Here is a 13,532-nt window from a genome sequence, read left to right as displayed (position 1 = left end):
GGACAGGGGATGTTTAGCTCCGGTGACGTTCGTCATATATCTGGTTCGGCTTTGATGTCAGCCGTGCATAATTCGAAGCCGATGGGGAAGAACGGTGTCACAAAGCCTTCATTTCTCTTGATCGGTTCACAAGCCATCTTTGGCTGGTGTCACCTGTGGGCTGAATCCTGAAACGCGCCATCGGTTGGGCTCCTGGTTGGTCGTGTAGTGCCGGACAGGTAGAGTTTTTTATGTTTATATTTTTTTATATTAATATTTAAATTAATAGATCTATGAAGAACTTCTGAAAAAAATAGACGTTTAACGTTTACCGTCCTCTCAAGAGACGGTTATGTCCTTACCGCTTTTTAAAGAACGGTAAGCACCTATGATACAATAGCAGCGTCTTACCACCCACTGATAGCTATATTAAAACCGTTTACAACTCATGCATTAAATAACTACCGCTTTCCAACAAATGAACTCTTAAATTGTCATTTCATGCCTAAAGCTTTGTCTTGTGATCATTTCGTATGTGAAGTCTTAGTCAGGATAGAGGTGTTGATATTTAATTTATGATTAATGCTCTGTCGTGTGGTCACTTTCGTATCTAAAGCCTGAGTGAGGATAAAATTGTTGTCATTTTATGGTTAAAGCTGAGTCATGTAGACAATTCGTGTCTAAAGCCCGATGCACGACAGAGTGTTGTTATTTTATGCCTAAACTTGTACTGTGTGGTCACTTCGTGTGTGAAGTGTGAATCATGACAGAGATGCTCTGCTGGCAGTAAGGTGTTTTTATTTAATGCTTAAAGCTGAGTCCGGAGTAACTGTGGCCAGCTGCTCTGTGACACAACTAGTCGGTGAAGAACATAATAGCCAAATTCATAAATTTTAAAATAATTTTAGAAATTAGTTCATCACATAAGAAGAATATTAGTGAATTTTATCAGATATTTGGAGCAACAGAAGTTCTCTATTTTGTATAGAGAAGATGGGAGGAGAAAATAGAGTTATGAACAATACTTCTGACACAATCAAAAGGTGTATATGTTTGAATTCAAATTGAATAAAAAGAAGAATATCACATAAAATGATAAAAATGTATATAAATAGAGTGTTACAAATGAACTCACTTTTTCACCATATAAACTAGGCTGAAAATAATTTTAAAAATTAGTCTATCAAATAAGAAGAATATTAGTGAATTTTTCAAGATTTTTGGAAATTGATTTGAGGTCCTAACAATTGTTAAAATTTATAAAAGTAGCATTTTTGAGAATTTTAGCTTAAATTTTACCCAAGTTTTTAGTGAATCTAATTAAAATAGGTTGCACATAGATTATGAAATAAATAAAAAAAGTTATAGAATTTTAGAGAAATAGAATACCATTGTTTTGTAAAAAAAAATAGAAAAGTAAAATATAGCTATGAATAGTACTTCTGTCCGGGTACTGTTCACACTGGCTTACCAGACGGGGCGGTAAGGCGCAGCCACGTTTACTACCCTCTCAAAGAATGTTAAGTGCCTAACCACCCCATAAAAACACGTTAGACGGCTATTTTTATATATCTTTTTACCATTGATCTATTTATTTAAATATTAATGTTAGGAAATATAAAAATAAAAAACTCGGACGGGTGGGCTGGGAAAACGCATTTGGTGCTCGAGAAGGCTGATAGAGCCCCGGCCCATCTTGTTGTTGCAATCCAATCTTGTACTCTCGTTTAAAAAAGAGCAGGACCAACTTGATAGCAATTTTTTACGAACACCAACACAACGTGTAGACGCATTCATAGCATTAAATACACGTACTCATTGTCTCATTCAATCTTTAATAAACCAAAGATACAGAGTTTAAAAATTAACGAAGTCATCGCAGTCTTTAGTGTTAGCACTCTCTTTGAGAACAGTTGTTTTGTGCTCCAATGAGCTCCTAAGAACAGCTATAATACTCTAATTTACACCCTTAGATATTAGCTAACAGAAGCTCTGATCTCTAGCTATATGAAATGGATCGGGGCTTGTTCCTGAAAGACATGTCCTACATGAACTCCACTGCCTTGACTCCTGCCCAGTTTCCAATTTTCCATGGCTATTTGGTTTGGTACCTGGGAATGGGATCGCTAAAGCAAGTCTGATAGCTTCCACTAATATGGTCCTCACTCCTCACTATAGGCGAGGATCCGTGATGAACTGATGATTCATTGAACTAAGCTATCTCAAATCGATCTCAGCCTTCAACGAGGCGAACTAATCAAGATTCAAACCATTTTCAAGTTCGAAGGAGCCAATTCGCAAGCACAAAGTGAACTAGGTACCGAATTAACCCCAACTATCTACATATATTAAAGTATTAAACCCATAGCACCAAATTCCCATCAAGTTCTTTTATTATAAGATGATAAGCACACACGCACTCATCACTGAAAATACATCTATATCATCCGTCTATAAATAATATCGTTGAAAACACTTATATATGAATAAATCTTGAGCGTCAGAATTCAAATCTGGTAGGTGAGTGGTATCGTCACACCTCCACCCCACAAGTCCATCAAGTTAATTTGATCAGATTGTCAGATTAAGGCTGAACACACGAGTTTACAGGGGACATGAACAGGATCCGTTCGTTCTACTAATTAACATCATACGGATAGACAGCAATCCACGCGGCGGAGGGTAGAGGCACGGGCCACCGCGATCCGTCCGTCGGTCAGGCGACGTAGACATAGTCGTCGTCGTCGTGGCGGTGGGGGTCGACGGAGCAGATGACGTAGACGGCATAGAGGACGCCGGGGAGGTAGCCGAGGATGGTGAGCAGCACGCTGATCCAGAACTCCATCTGCTCCAAGAGCGAAACAAACCAACGGTGAGAGATAAATCGAGCGAGGGAAAAGGCGCGGGGAGGGAGCGGGTCTGACGGAGCAGCAGCCGTGGCGGAGGCAGACGCCGAGGGGCGGGAGGAGGACGGAGCACAGGAGCTCCAGGCACCGGCAGCAGCACGAGCACAGGCCCATCTCGTCGCCGTCGTCGTCCTCCTCCTCCTGCGGGGTGCTGATTGACGGTGTCACCGCCTCCGACCCTCTCGCGCGCTGCTCCGCTTGCTCTGGGAAATGGGATTCTTCTAGGGTCCGGACGGGGAAGGGGGATCGGTTTTTTCTTCTCTTCGAGCGGAAGTGGAATGAAATTCTATGACCCTTTACTGAAATATCTTTACAAATTTTAATCTATACCATTTTTTCTTTATTCAACTATAGGTAGAAAGAAAAAAAACACGTAACATATATAAAAAAATATCTTTCTATAAAAACAGATGTGGGGGAGGAGGGATGGTACAGCCGACGCAGTACCACTACCAGACGTGTCGCGCACTCGCGCGCAAGATGGTCAGTCAACGGTCAACCAATGGCGCGGCACAGCCGTGCAGCAGCCAGTGTTCGTGACAGCTCATCCATTAGTGGGTGGGTAGCAATATGTCTGACGTACCCCTGCGATACGAGGTGTATTTTATTTTGACACGGCCTTTAAAATTAGATTTTAATTATTGTTTTTTATAAATATATAATTTGTATTTACAAAATTAATATAGTGTGAAATTATTTTGAAATATAAATTAAATTATATATTTTTATATACTAAATATATTTATAATTTAACTAATTATTGATCAAAATATATAAAGTTTGGTTTTTTAAATAAAATACACATTGTATTCTTGAACAAAGGGAATAAATGCTATGGATGTGGACGCAAGACCACATTGGATGTAAATATTTGTTCATCTATTTTTTAGACCAAATATTTGTTCATCTTGAGAACAATGATATCAAAAAGAAAATTATAGGATTGAATACTATTTTGTAAAAAAAAAGGATTAATGATTTGGAAAAAGAATGAAGTTCATGCACATCCAAATTGTATTGCCCAACTTATTGAGAACGACTGTAACTGTCTTGTACCTAATTAATAAAGCTCTCTTTACCAAAAAAATAAGAAACTATCGCAGAAGACGAAGAGGTGAATCAAGGGCAACCTAGGATTTCGTCGCCCATGTACCAGCCCCTGCCTCCGACGTCCTCTCTGGCACCGGAGAAGGGGGGGGGGGCTGGGCGAGTGGAGCACGAGTGCTCCAGCCGGCAAGGTGGCCATCCCCCTTATTCCGGTGGCGGAGATTAGATCCTAGGGTATCTAAGGTTAGGTGTCCTAGCCGCGCTAGAAATAAAGTACTATGTCCCTTTCTCCATCTTAGCGGTGTTTGCTCTGGTGCCATCAAAGGGCTTATGAGGTCGGTGCTAGGCAGATTTGGAGTTTCGCCTTCGGATTTGCTTGGCCCTTGTATATGAGTTCTGCTCTGCCCGACGTCTTGGCCAGGTGAGGTGGAGGCGACGACTTAGTGTTTCGTGGTCAGAAGGACGACTATGTGTGTTATGGCAATGTTGCGGATGGACATGCTCTCCTCCTACGTTGCTTTTCGGCAACATAGCTAGGTCCAAGGCCTCGAAGACATGGGGCGTGTCCCCGGCCGATGGATGACAAGAGGTGTTTTTTTCGCGTTCTTAGGATGGGAGACTTCTGTGACTCCTATCAAAGCCATGATGTGATGGTGCTCTTCCGGATCTGTACGAAGTGTCGACCATCTTCCTCCCGCTCTGGCGTCGTTTTTGGTGGTGGAGTTTGGTGGAATGCGACAATTTTGGTATGCACAGTGTTCTCCATAGGGCTATTTGTAGTTTTCCTTTTTTTTCTAAGAACATCTATGCGAATTGGTTGGGACAGCTGTTACTTATGTATCCTTCTAGTAGGTGCCTGTATGTCTTTGTACGTTTTCCTTACCTCTTAATACAGGTACGTTTGACAAATAAAAAAGTGCTCTGGTTATCCAGCTAGTTTTCCTAAATATCATACTTTGAATTGAAGTGGCTAATTCCAATTTTGCCGTGCAGTGAACATTCTTCCACCAAGCGCCTCCTTTGCCCAGCGACGCCTCTCTGATGGGTAGGGCCGTAGGGGGGAATTTCCCAAGATCTTGCGCAGATAGAGCCATCGAAATTGTTTATTTGTGTTAAACTTCGTGCTAAAAATTAGGTAAAAAATATAAAATAAATAAAAAATCAATAAATAGATAAATATCATGGGATAATTATAGAAGTTTGAGATTAGTTATGTGTGCGTAAAGACATGCACAGTTACATTTCCTCTTTGATATTGACAGACTAACTAAATTCACATGTGGTGACAGACTAACCAGACAGATAATCCAAGACAAATTATCATCAACTAGACAGACTACACGTGCTATTCGCAAGGATAGCTTCTCTGCCCAACATCGACCACTCGCAGCTTCGCCCTCAGAAAGAAATGGCAGTGGAGATACTCGAGTCCTGCATGGTGACGCCCGGCGAGGAGACGCCCAGGCACGGGCTGTGGCTCTCCATCTTGGACCTCGTGGTGGTCAGGACCCACACGCCCATGGTTTTCTTCTACCGGCCCGGCCCTGGCCCGGCCTTCTTCTCGCCGGACATCCTGAAGGCCACCTTGTCCAAGGCGCTCGTCCCCTTCTACCCCCTCGCCGGCCGGCTCGCATCGGATAGCGCTGACTGCACGGAGATCAACTGCACCGGCGGGCGGCGACGGGGTGCTCTTCGTCACCGCCCGCGCAGACGCCACCCTCGACGACATGGGACACTCCGCCCCGTCGGATGACCTGCGGCGGATGTTTGTCCCCTCGACCGAGGACCACGCCGGCATCTTGGCCATGTTCCAGCTCTAGCTTCGAGGATATGATCGTCGCTTGTAATTCTGACGTGTGCACCGGTGCAGGTGACGTTCTTTAAGTGCGGTGGGGTGTGCCTCGGCACGGCCATCCACCACATGGTGTCGGACGGCCGCGCGTTTGGCAACTTTTTGAGGACGTGGGCCGCCATCGCGAGGGGCGCCGGCGAGGCCGCGATGTCGCGCCCGTACCTCGACCGCACGCTGCTACGCGCGCGCTCCCCTCCCGACGTGCGCTTTGACCACGCCGAATTATACCCCGCGCGTGGCTGTGTTCCGTCAAACCCGAAGGTCCCGTTCGACACTGCCATCCTCCCCATTTCCAAAAACCAGGTTGACGCGCTCAAAGGTGCCGCCGGCGCCGGCGCCGGCGCCCAAGGCAAGAAGGTCTCCAGGTTCAACGCCGTGGTCGCTCATGTGTGGCGGTGCGCGTGCGAGGCGCGGGGCCTCAGGGGAACGGAGGACACTCGGGTCTACACGACAGCTGACGTGCGCTCCCGCATCGACCCGCCGCTCCCGGACGGCTACCTCGGGAACGCCACCATCCGCACGTCGGCGGTGGCCAAGGTGAACGACATCGTCTCCGGCCCACTCGACACCGTCGCGGACAAGGTCTCCGTCGCCACTGCCCGATTGAGCGACCAGTACATACGGTCACTGGTGAACTACCTGGAACAAGCCATGAGCGACGCGGCGGGGCTGCACCTGGGGCAGTGGGCCATCCCGGAGACTGACCTGTGGGTCGTAAGCTGGATGGGGCTGTCCTTCTCCGAGGTGGACTTCGGCTGGGGCCGGCCAGCGTTCATCGGTCGGGCGATCCTCAAGCTCGGCAACCTCGTGTACCTCGTCCCCAGCCCAGACGGCGATGGCCGACTAAACATCACCGTTTCAATGGAGCCACAGACACTGTCCAGGTTCAAGGAGTTGTTCTATCAGGGGCTCGAGCATTATTCCTTCACATCAGAAATGCATGGTGCTTCGGACATATATGGGGTTAAACCTTCGAAACTTTAATAGTCAATGTCTTTTAAGATATTTAAATAAAAAATACGAAAACTATATATATATATGTTTCAAAACGTACTTTTCAGAATATTACAATTGTTATTGGGTTTTATAGGTATATCACAATAAAAACAATTGGTCAACCTTATGTTTTAAAGACTGTATCAATGTCCAGAACCACATGTATTTGTGATGGAAGGGAGCATTAGCACTATAAGAATGGCTATTGTGCACTAGAAACTAGTTGGTGTGAAAAGATGCTATTTGCACAAGGCAAGGCGCCCTCGACATGAATGTGAGTTGAGGACTCCATGCATGTGATATTTGCTATTTGTGCACTCTACATGTATCTGCGACCAGGGAAGACGCCCCGAAGTTACTGCGGTTGTATTCGGCCGTAGATAAATTCATGGTCCAAACCATTGGGTTGGAGTAGATAGCACAAGGTAACAAGGGTCAGGTTTAATTCAACTTACCTGCTGCTTCTGTTGATTTGGATAAACGACAGTTTGCTACTCTCGCACTTCAAGTCTTCAACCACGAGCATTCTGCCAGTCATCTTGTTTTTATTCTAGATAAACACAAGGTCCAGGAGGTCTAAAAATACCTCAGATTGAATCTAAGCACTCAAATCTTGATATGTAAGGAGAAATTCCATTTGTGTTGTATCCTCACTATTTCGATACAAGTAAATGGGCTGGACACACAGATAAGCATCTCAATTATGCAAGAATGTACCAACTTATATCAATCATACAGGATACAAGATCTGTATTTTGAACACCAGTACAGAAACTAGAGAAGTACAGATAGCAGGTATAAATACGTAGTATCATTTATCAGTTTTAGACTTTATGAGCTAAATCAATACAAAAGTAACACACTGCAATTCTTGTGTAGCTATTCATGTCATATGTGATACCTAGAACAACTTTTCCGAATGGTCGTGCAGGATTTATTTCAGAATTTGTCATTGACAGGATTTATCCCAGTTCAGGATTTATCAGCTACCATCCCGACAGTAGTCGCCAAGGGCATGCCAACAAAGCAAGAATTTTGATTCCACATATCCCATAAGGCATTCTGCAGATCTTCCCTACACCTTGGGTTGCATCAATCATGCTAGAACTTATGTGAGATGGAGTAACTCTTCTGCATCAATTCACTGTGAATCCTTCAAGCAGAGGTAGCCAGTCTTCTCAACCAGAACTGGTCGTTCATTTGATTCTGAATGACCATGATCGCCACATAATAGCGGGTCAATATATTGATCATTTCAATCATCAGAACCCTTGTCATGGACAGGATGACTGTCCCGATGAGGCTGTGAAATCCAGTGCAGCCCATCGAGCAATTCTGAATACATCCTCTGGTCCAATGGCCCTCGCTTTCTCCCTTTCAGCTCCTCCAGCACCTCAAATGCCTCCTCTGTCCGTCCAGCCCGACACATCTCCTCCAGCAGTGTTCTGTAGGTGATCATATCCGGCTTCCTCTGGCTATCCAACATATCCAACAGTACCCGTCTTGATTCCTCGAACCTCCACTCTAACGCCAGCGCCGACACGGCGATCATGTACACACCACCACTTGGCACAAATCCCTTGTCCCTCGTCTCCCCAAAATACGCCATCCCCTTGTCTGTCCAACCCTTCTGGAACATGGCCTTAACAATGTAGCCGTAGGTGAACTCATTCGGCTCACAGCCGTACAGCGGCATTTCACGGAACACCTTGAGGGCATCGTCTATCTCAAGGCATCGTGCGTACGCCTTGATGATGAGGTTAAGCAGGAAGGTGTCCGGGACCACGCCGGAGGCCTTCATCTGGCGGGAGAGGGAACGGACGGCGTGGAGGTAAACCATGGAAGCCGGCGGGCGGCGCACGCGGCGGACGACGGCGGTGAGGAGGAGCGTGTAGTTCTCTACGTCCGGGCGGCAGCCGGCGGAGGTGGGCAGGGCGCGCATCTTGTTGAACATGTCGAAGGCGAGCGGGAAGAGGCTGCGGCGCGCGCAGCAGAAGCGGAGACAGGCGTTGAAGAGGCGGAGGTCGGGCGCGCAGGCCCCCGCGAGGACGTCGTGGACGAGTGCCTCGGCGGCCGCGGGGCGGCGGCCCGAGGAGGCGGCGACGAGTGCGGCGAGGTAGGACTCGGGCGCGTGGCGGAACCCCGGGCGGAGCGCGGCCCAGCGGAAGAGCGCGAGAGCGAGGTCGGGGTCGGGTTCGGAGGAGATGGCGGCGGCCAGGTCGGAGGCGGTGAAGCCCGGGCGAAGGCGCGTGACCCACGCTGCGAACTGCTCGTCTGGGGGAGTGCGGACGAGGGACGGCGCGGTGCGGGGGTCGGGGTCTGGAGGGGGAGGGGAAGGTGAGGAGGTGGTGGTGAGGCAGCGGGTTTGGAGGAGGAGGTGGTGGCGAGGGAGGCGGCGCGCGGCGGCGGCGAGCAGCGCCATGGTGGGGTGGGCTTGCCCGTCTTGGTCTGCGCGGTGTCGGGTTCACTGGACTTGACGGGGCTCGCGAGCCGCGGCGAAAAAAAGACGGCCGCGCAGGCCCAGACGAGTTGGGCCTCCGGGACGGCCTATTTTTGTTACTAGGCCCATGGGCCGTTTGTTTGCTACACCGGGCGAAATTCTGGGACTGGGATCTCTACCCGATGGATGGTACCGCTGGCTTGGGTCTGGTTACGATCTAGTGGGCTCTAGAACTTGCCGTTTTCTTCACCTTACTTTTGTGAACTTTTTTATTTTTATATTTTTTAAATAAAAAATTGTAAATATATATGTCTATTTTGAAAAAATTTGCAAATCTAGACCATGTGACGATAAGCTATGTTTCACCGAAACTTGGCGGGGGTCACTATACATGTATCCAATACGATGGGATATGGTGCGATACGGCTCCATATGTGTGGGAAAGTATCGAGCAATTGCGATTTAGAAACAATTCATTTAATTTGGGATACGTCTCTGATACTTGACGATACTTTCCACCCGATACGTTTGAGCCAAATTTTAGCTTGGCTGAGCTGGGCATCAAACCAAATACGCATTAGATTTGTAATTTTTCAAAACAAATGCATATATTTGCTATTTTTATTTAAAACATGGAAATAAAAACATTCTCACTTTTATTTCTGTAAAAACTAGGAAGGGATGTGGACTAGCTTTTGTAACTTATGTTGCTCTGGTTGTGGATGGCAGCATTTCACGATTCAATTCATGATTGCTGCAGCTGCTGATTCGCATAACGAATCCATGATGCTTCTCTCCTCGGCTTCCTGCTCAATTTGGGATCGATTCAGCCACATGGACTGCAAGAATTCCATTGAATTTTGCTGAACAAGTCCAAACATAATCATGAATATCTCCATGTGCGAGCCAAAAAAGGTAGATCTTCCTTTCCTCAAATCGAACTTTGGTACATCGGTCTCCAGATGTTAGAGACCAGATCAGTAGCCTCTACTGCTCTACAAGCAAACCAGAGCTAATAGATCGACGCATCCTCCTCGCAGGCTCTTGCTGTCACACCATGGAGACGCCGTCGCGAGCGCCATCCTCGCGCGCCTTCTTCTCGCGGCGGCGGTGCCGGACGCGGCGGAACAGGGCGACGACGAGCGCGGCGGCCGCGATGCCCAGGAGGTCGGCGGCGGCGTCCTTGGGCGAGGCACCTGAGGACCCAAAGAACCCGGCCTCGTCGGCGGCCTCCTTGGCGGCGCCGGCGGCGAGGGAGGCCACGGAGCCGACGGCCACGGCGCGGCGGCGGATGCCGGGGCGGGCGCTGCGGCCGGCGAGCGCGGCTGCGGCCAGCGCGATGAGGAGGCAGGCGAGGACGTGCTGCAGCTTGTCGGGGGCGAGCCACTCGTCGCCCCACTCCATCCGCCGCCGCCGCCGCCGCCGAGTCCGTCGGGACGGAAGTCCGTCTCTCCCCGTCTGCCGCGATGGGTCCGAATGCTTCTCGCCGTTTGGGTTGGGTAACGGAACGACAACGACCACTCTTCTTTCGTGGTCTCCTCGCAGAAAAAGATGAAAATGTTTGGGGCTTTGGGCCACTTTTTCTTTTGCCAGCAGGTCTTTGGGCTACAACTTACACTGAGACTCGGCCCATCACGTAAACTCCTCGTTTTAATATTACTAAGTAGCTAAATGTTGCGTTATAACGAAAATATAAATATTAAATATGATAGTATTACATATAAATATATAAGGTATAAAGATGTAGATGTGCTATGAGAGCGTGGTCGTAACGAATACGTCGGAAGTGATGCTGTAGTTTGATTTTAGATGAGATTCGAAAAAAAAGAAAGAGATTATCTGCTAATTTTCCTTCTAATTTTTTATTTATTTCTATTAGTAAAATATGTCTTATATCCGTAGCCAGTAATAAGGCAGGGTGAATGGAGGATGAGTGTGAATAGCAAAATTGAATAAATTATTCAAATTTTAGGTTTTTTATTAAACGAGGAAAGAGTAATGGAAAAGTTTATGCGAGAATCAACTCGTGTTTTATAGTCTAATGTTACCTCGTTTCTTTGGAAACAATTCAAGGAAAACCATCTCTGAGAGGTCATGTATGAATCCATTCATCTTGCCAAAAATATGATATGATCTTCAACAACACTATCATCTTGTAGCTTTTTAATAGAAGAACCCTTAGCCTTAATATTTATGGCCAGCTATCAGTATTAGAGATTTTACGTTTCACTTGGGGAACCAGACATATTACCCAAATATTTACCTCGGGTAATTTTCTGCTGCTTTACGTCAAAAAAAAAAGTTTTCTGCTGCAACCCATCTTTACTTATAGCTTATATAACAATTTTGTCAGCACAGTCGTGTGCCATTTCATCCTGGCTCTGGAAAGCGCCAATCATCTGGTCCGCCCCACACTACCCTAAGCCACCCGTCGCCCACCCCATCTTCTCTCACTGACAGCGGGCCCCACCTTATTTGCGTCGTGCCTCCTTTGTCGTCGCCGCTCAAGTTAGGTTTTAAGGTTGTTGGGGCCTTAGGGGTTAGAAATCGAGTCTGGCGGGCTTAAACGGATGGCTAGGGTCGATGGTCCGATCAGCTATGGGTGGCAGCGTGACGGTGCAGTAGTGATGCCATCAATGCTGCGAGAGATAGGAGGGCGATGGGCAGAGCCAGTTGCGTGTGGGGTGGAGGGGGGTTGAGCAACTGCAATGGTTAGGGAAGAGCGATGTCTAGGTGATGAGGACACCGCTGGCTATTGCTAGAGAAAGAGGAGGTGGCGGTGCAGTGGGCAGCCATGATGTCGGAGGTTGCAGCGAGCGGTGGCATGTGGGGTTGAGGCGGGGATGGAGGGGCTCTGAGGATGGAAGTTGAAGAAGGGTATAAATAGAGCTACGAGTGCTTTATTTATACCAAGGCGTGCCTCTCTCTTGAAAAAATCGAGTTACCTCGGTATTTTCAACACATAAACCCCATCACAAATTTCACTCTCCAGTGCACCAAATAAGGAAGAAATGCACTTGAACATGACACTTATGATTCATCAAACAAGGGATTAAAAGTGGTCGGTGGGCCTGGTAATACCCGTAGCCATATGATGTACTCGAACCATTTAATATGAGCTGTGTCGAAGATATGTGACTAGGACGCACCGGCTAATGCCTCTTTGACAGCGAGCTGCTTGGTATTCCCTTCGATCACAAATATAAGTTCATTTAGGTTTTTTTTATCTTTGACCATCAATAGCTAAAAAATCACATAGATTGACAACATAAAACTGATGTTACTAAATTTATTATAAAAAATCTATTCATAAGATATAACTCTTTATATTTGATATATATATATATATTATTGTTTGAAGTATTATATTGGAGAGCAGGTTGATGTTCTAAAGAATTTATATTTGGGATTAGATGGAGTACTTTGGTGGGAGTGGCATCTGTCTTTTCTTAGATCCATGATTGAGAAGGAGGTCACTCCTCACAGGCAAGATTTCGGTAAGCAACATAGAAAATTCACATGCAGCTAGCGCCACAATGAATCAGTTTTTGAGATGCACGGAAGCACTCAATCAATAGTTGCTAGTGCACAGTAGTACTCTGCTAAAGCGGTAATTAATCTACTTGAGCTCCTCGTACAACAGCTCCTTGAACCTGGCCAGGTTCTTCGGCTCCATGGCCACGACGACGTCGACCCGGCCGTTGCCGTCGGGGCCAGGGACGAGGTACACGAGGCAACGGAGCGACAGTACCCGGATCTCCGAAGCTGCCCGTGTACGCTGCGAATTTTTCTGGCGCACCGTGCATGGGGCCGGCCGAGAGAGGTGTCAGATCGTTTGGCGGTGCCGAAGAAAGCAAATTTAATAGTTTTTTCAGAAGATCTCTGTGTGATTCTGATTTAATTATATATTTTTTTGTAAGATCAGATTTTATAGAATTTGTTTTGGATGCGAACGGACGGGTCGCGCCTGGGGATAGGGACGGCATCGGCAAGAAGACCAGAGGTCCGGATCGCCATCTCTCTCCCTCTGATTTTATTCTTCTCCTCCTTCCTCTTCTTGTTCTAGCTGCTGTTTGGTGCCCAAGAATCGCTTGATCTTGACGGTTTTCATGGCCGGTTGCGCGAAGATCTGCTCCCCCACGGCCCCACGCAATAGAAAGTTCTCCCTCACCACCAGCTCCCCCACGGCGTCATGAGTGATCTCTCTCTCCCGAATGCGTCCTTCCCCCAATAAATTCTACAGTTTCCATCTTTTTTTTTTTTGGTGATTCTTTGTTGTGGATCACTGCCGCCACTGATCACCCTCATCTTA

The 13,532-nt window shown here is 47.1% G+C and overlaps 3 protein-coding genes and 1 pseudogene across 3 annotated transcripts; 1 reads left to right on the top strand and 3 right to left on the bottom strand.

The window, feature by feature from the left end:
- Positions 1 to 2,442: 2,442 nt before the first annotated feature.
- Positions 2,443 to 3,180, bottom strand: LOC133930734 (hydrophobic protein OSR8-like). Its single transcript, XM_062377454.1, has 2 exons — positions 2,904 to 3,180; positions 2,443 to 2,824 (listed from the first exon to the last, which is right to left on the bottom strand). Exons 1-2 carry the CDS (start codon positions 2,997 to 2,999, stop codon positions 2,696 to 2,698), a joined length of 225 nt encoding a protein of 74 aa, XP_062233438.1. The 5' UTR covers positions 3,000 to 3,180; the 3' UTR covers positions 2,443 to 2,695.
- A 2,071-nt stretch (positions 3,181 to 5,251) lies between these two features.
- LOC133930733 (putrescine hydroxycinnamoyltransferase 1-like) lies at positions 5,252 to 6,916 on the top strand (annotated as a pseudogene).
- A 500-nt stretch (positions 6,917 to 7,416) lies between these two features.
- LOC133930731 (pentatricopeptide repeat-containing protein At3g25210, mitochondrial-like) lies at positions 7,417 to 9,257 on the bottom strand. Its single transcript, XM_062377452.1, has one exon. It carries the CDS (start codon positions 9,200 to 9,202, stop codon positions 8,036 to 8,038), a length of 1,167 nt encoding a protein of 388 aa, XP_062233436.1. The 5' UTR covers positions 9,203 to 9,257; the 3' UTR covers positions 7,417 to 8,035.
- Positions 9,258 to 10,124: 867 nt separating this feature from the next.
- On the bottom strand, positions 10,125 to 10,712 carry LOC133930732 (uncharacterized). Its single transcript, XM_062377453.1, has one exon. It carries the CDS (start codon positions 10,622 to 10,624, stop codon positions 10,271 to 10,273), a length of 354 nt encoding a protein of 117 aa, XP_062233437.1. The 5' UTR covers positions 10,625 to 10,712; the 3' UTR covers positions 10,125 to 10,270.
- Between the last annotated feature and the right edge of the window lie 2,820 nt (positions 10,713 to 13,532).

Source organism: Phragmites australis, chromosome 10 (assembly GCF_958298935.1).
Source record: "Phragmites australis chromosome 10, lpPhrAust1.1, whole genome shotgun sequence".
Taxonomy (NCBI): Eukaryota; Viridiplantae; Streptophyta; class Magnoliopsida; order Poales; family Poaceae; genus Phragmites; species Phragmites australis.
This window is presented reverse-complemented; position numbering and strand designations above follow the sequence as displayed.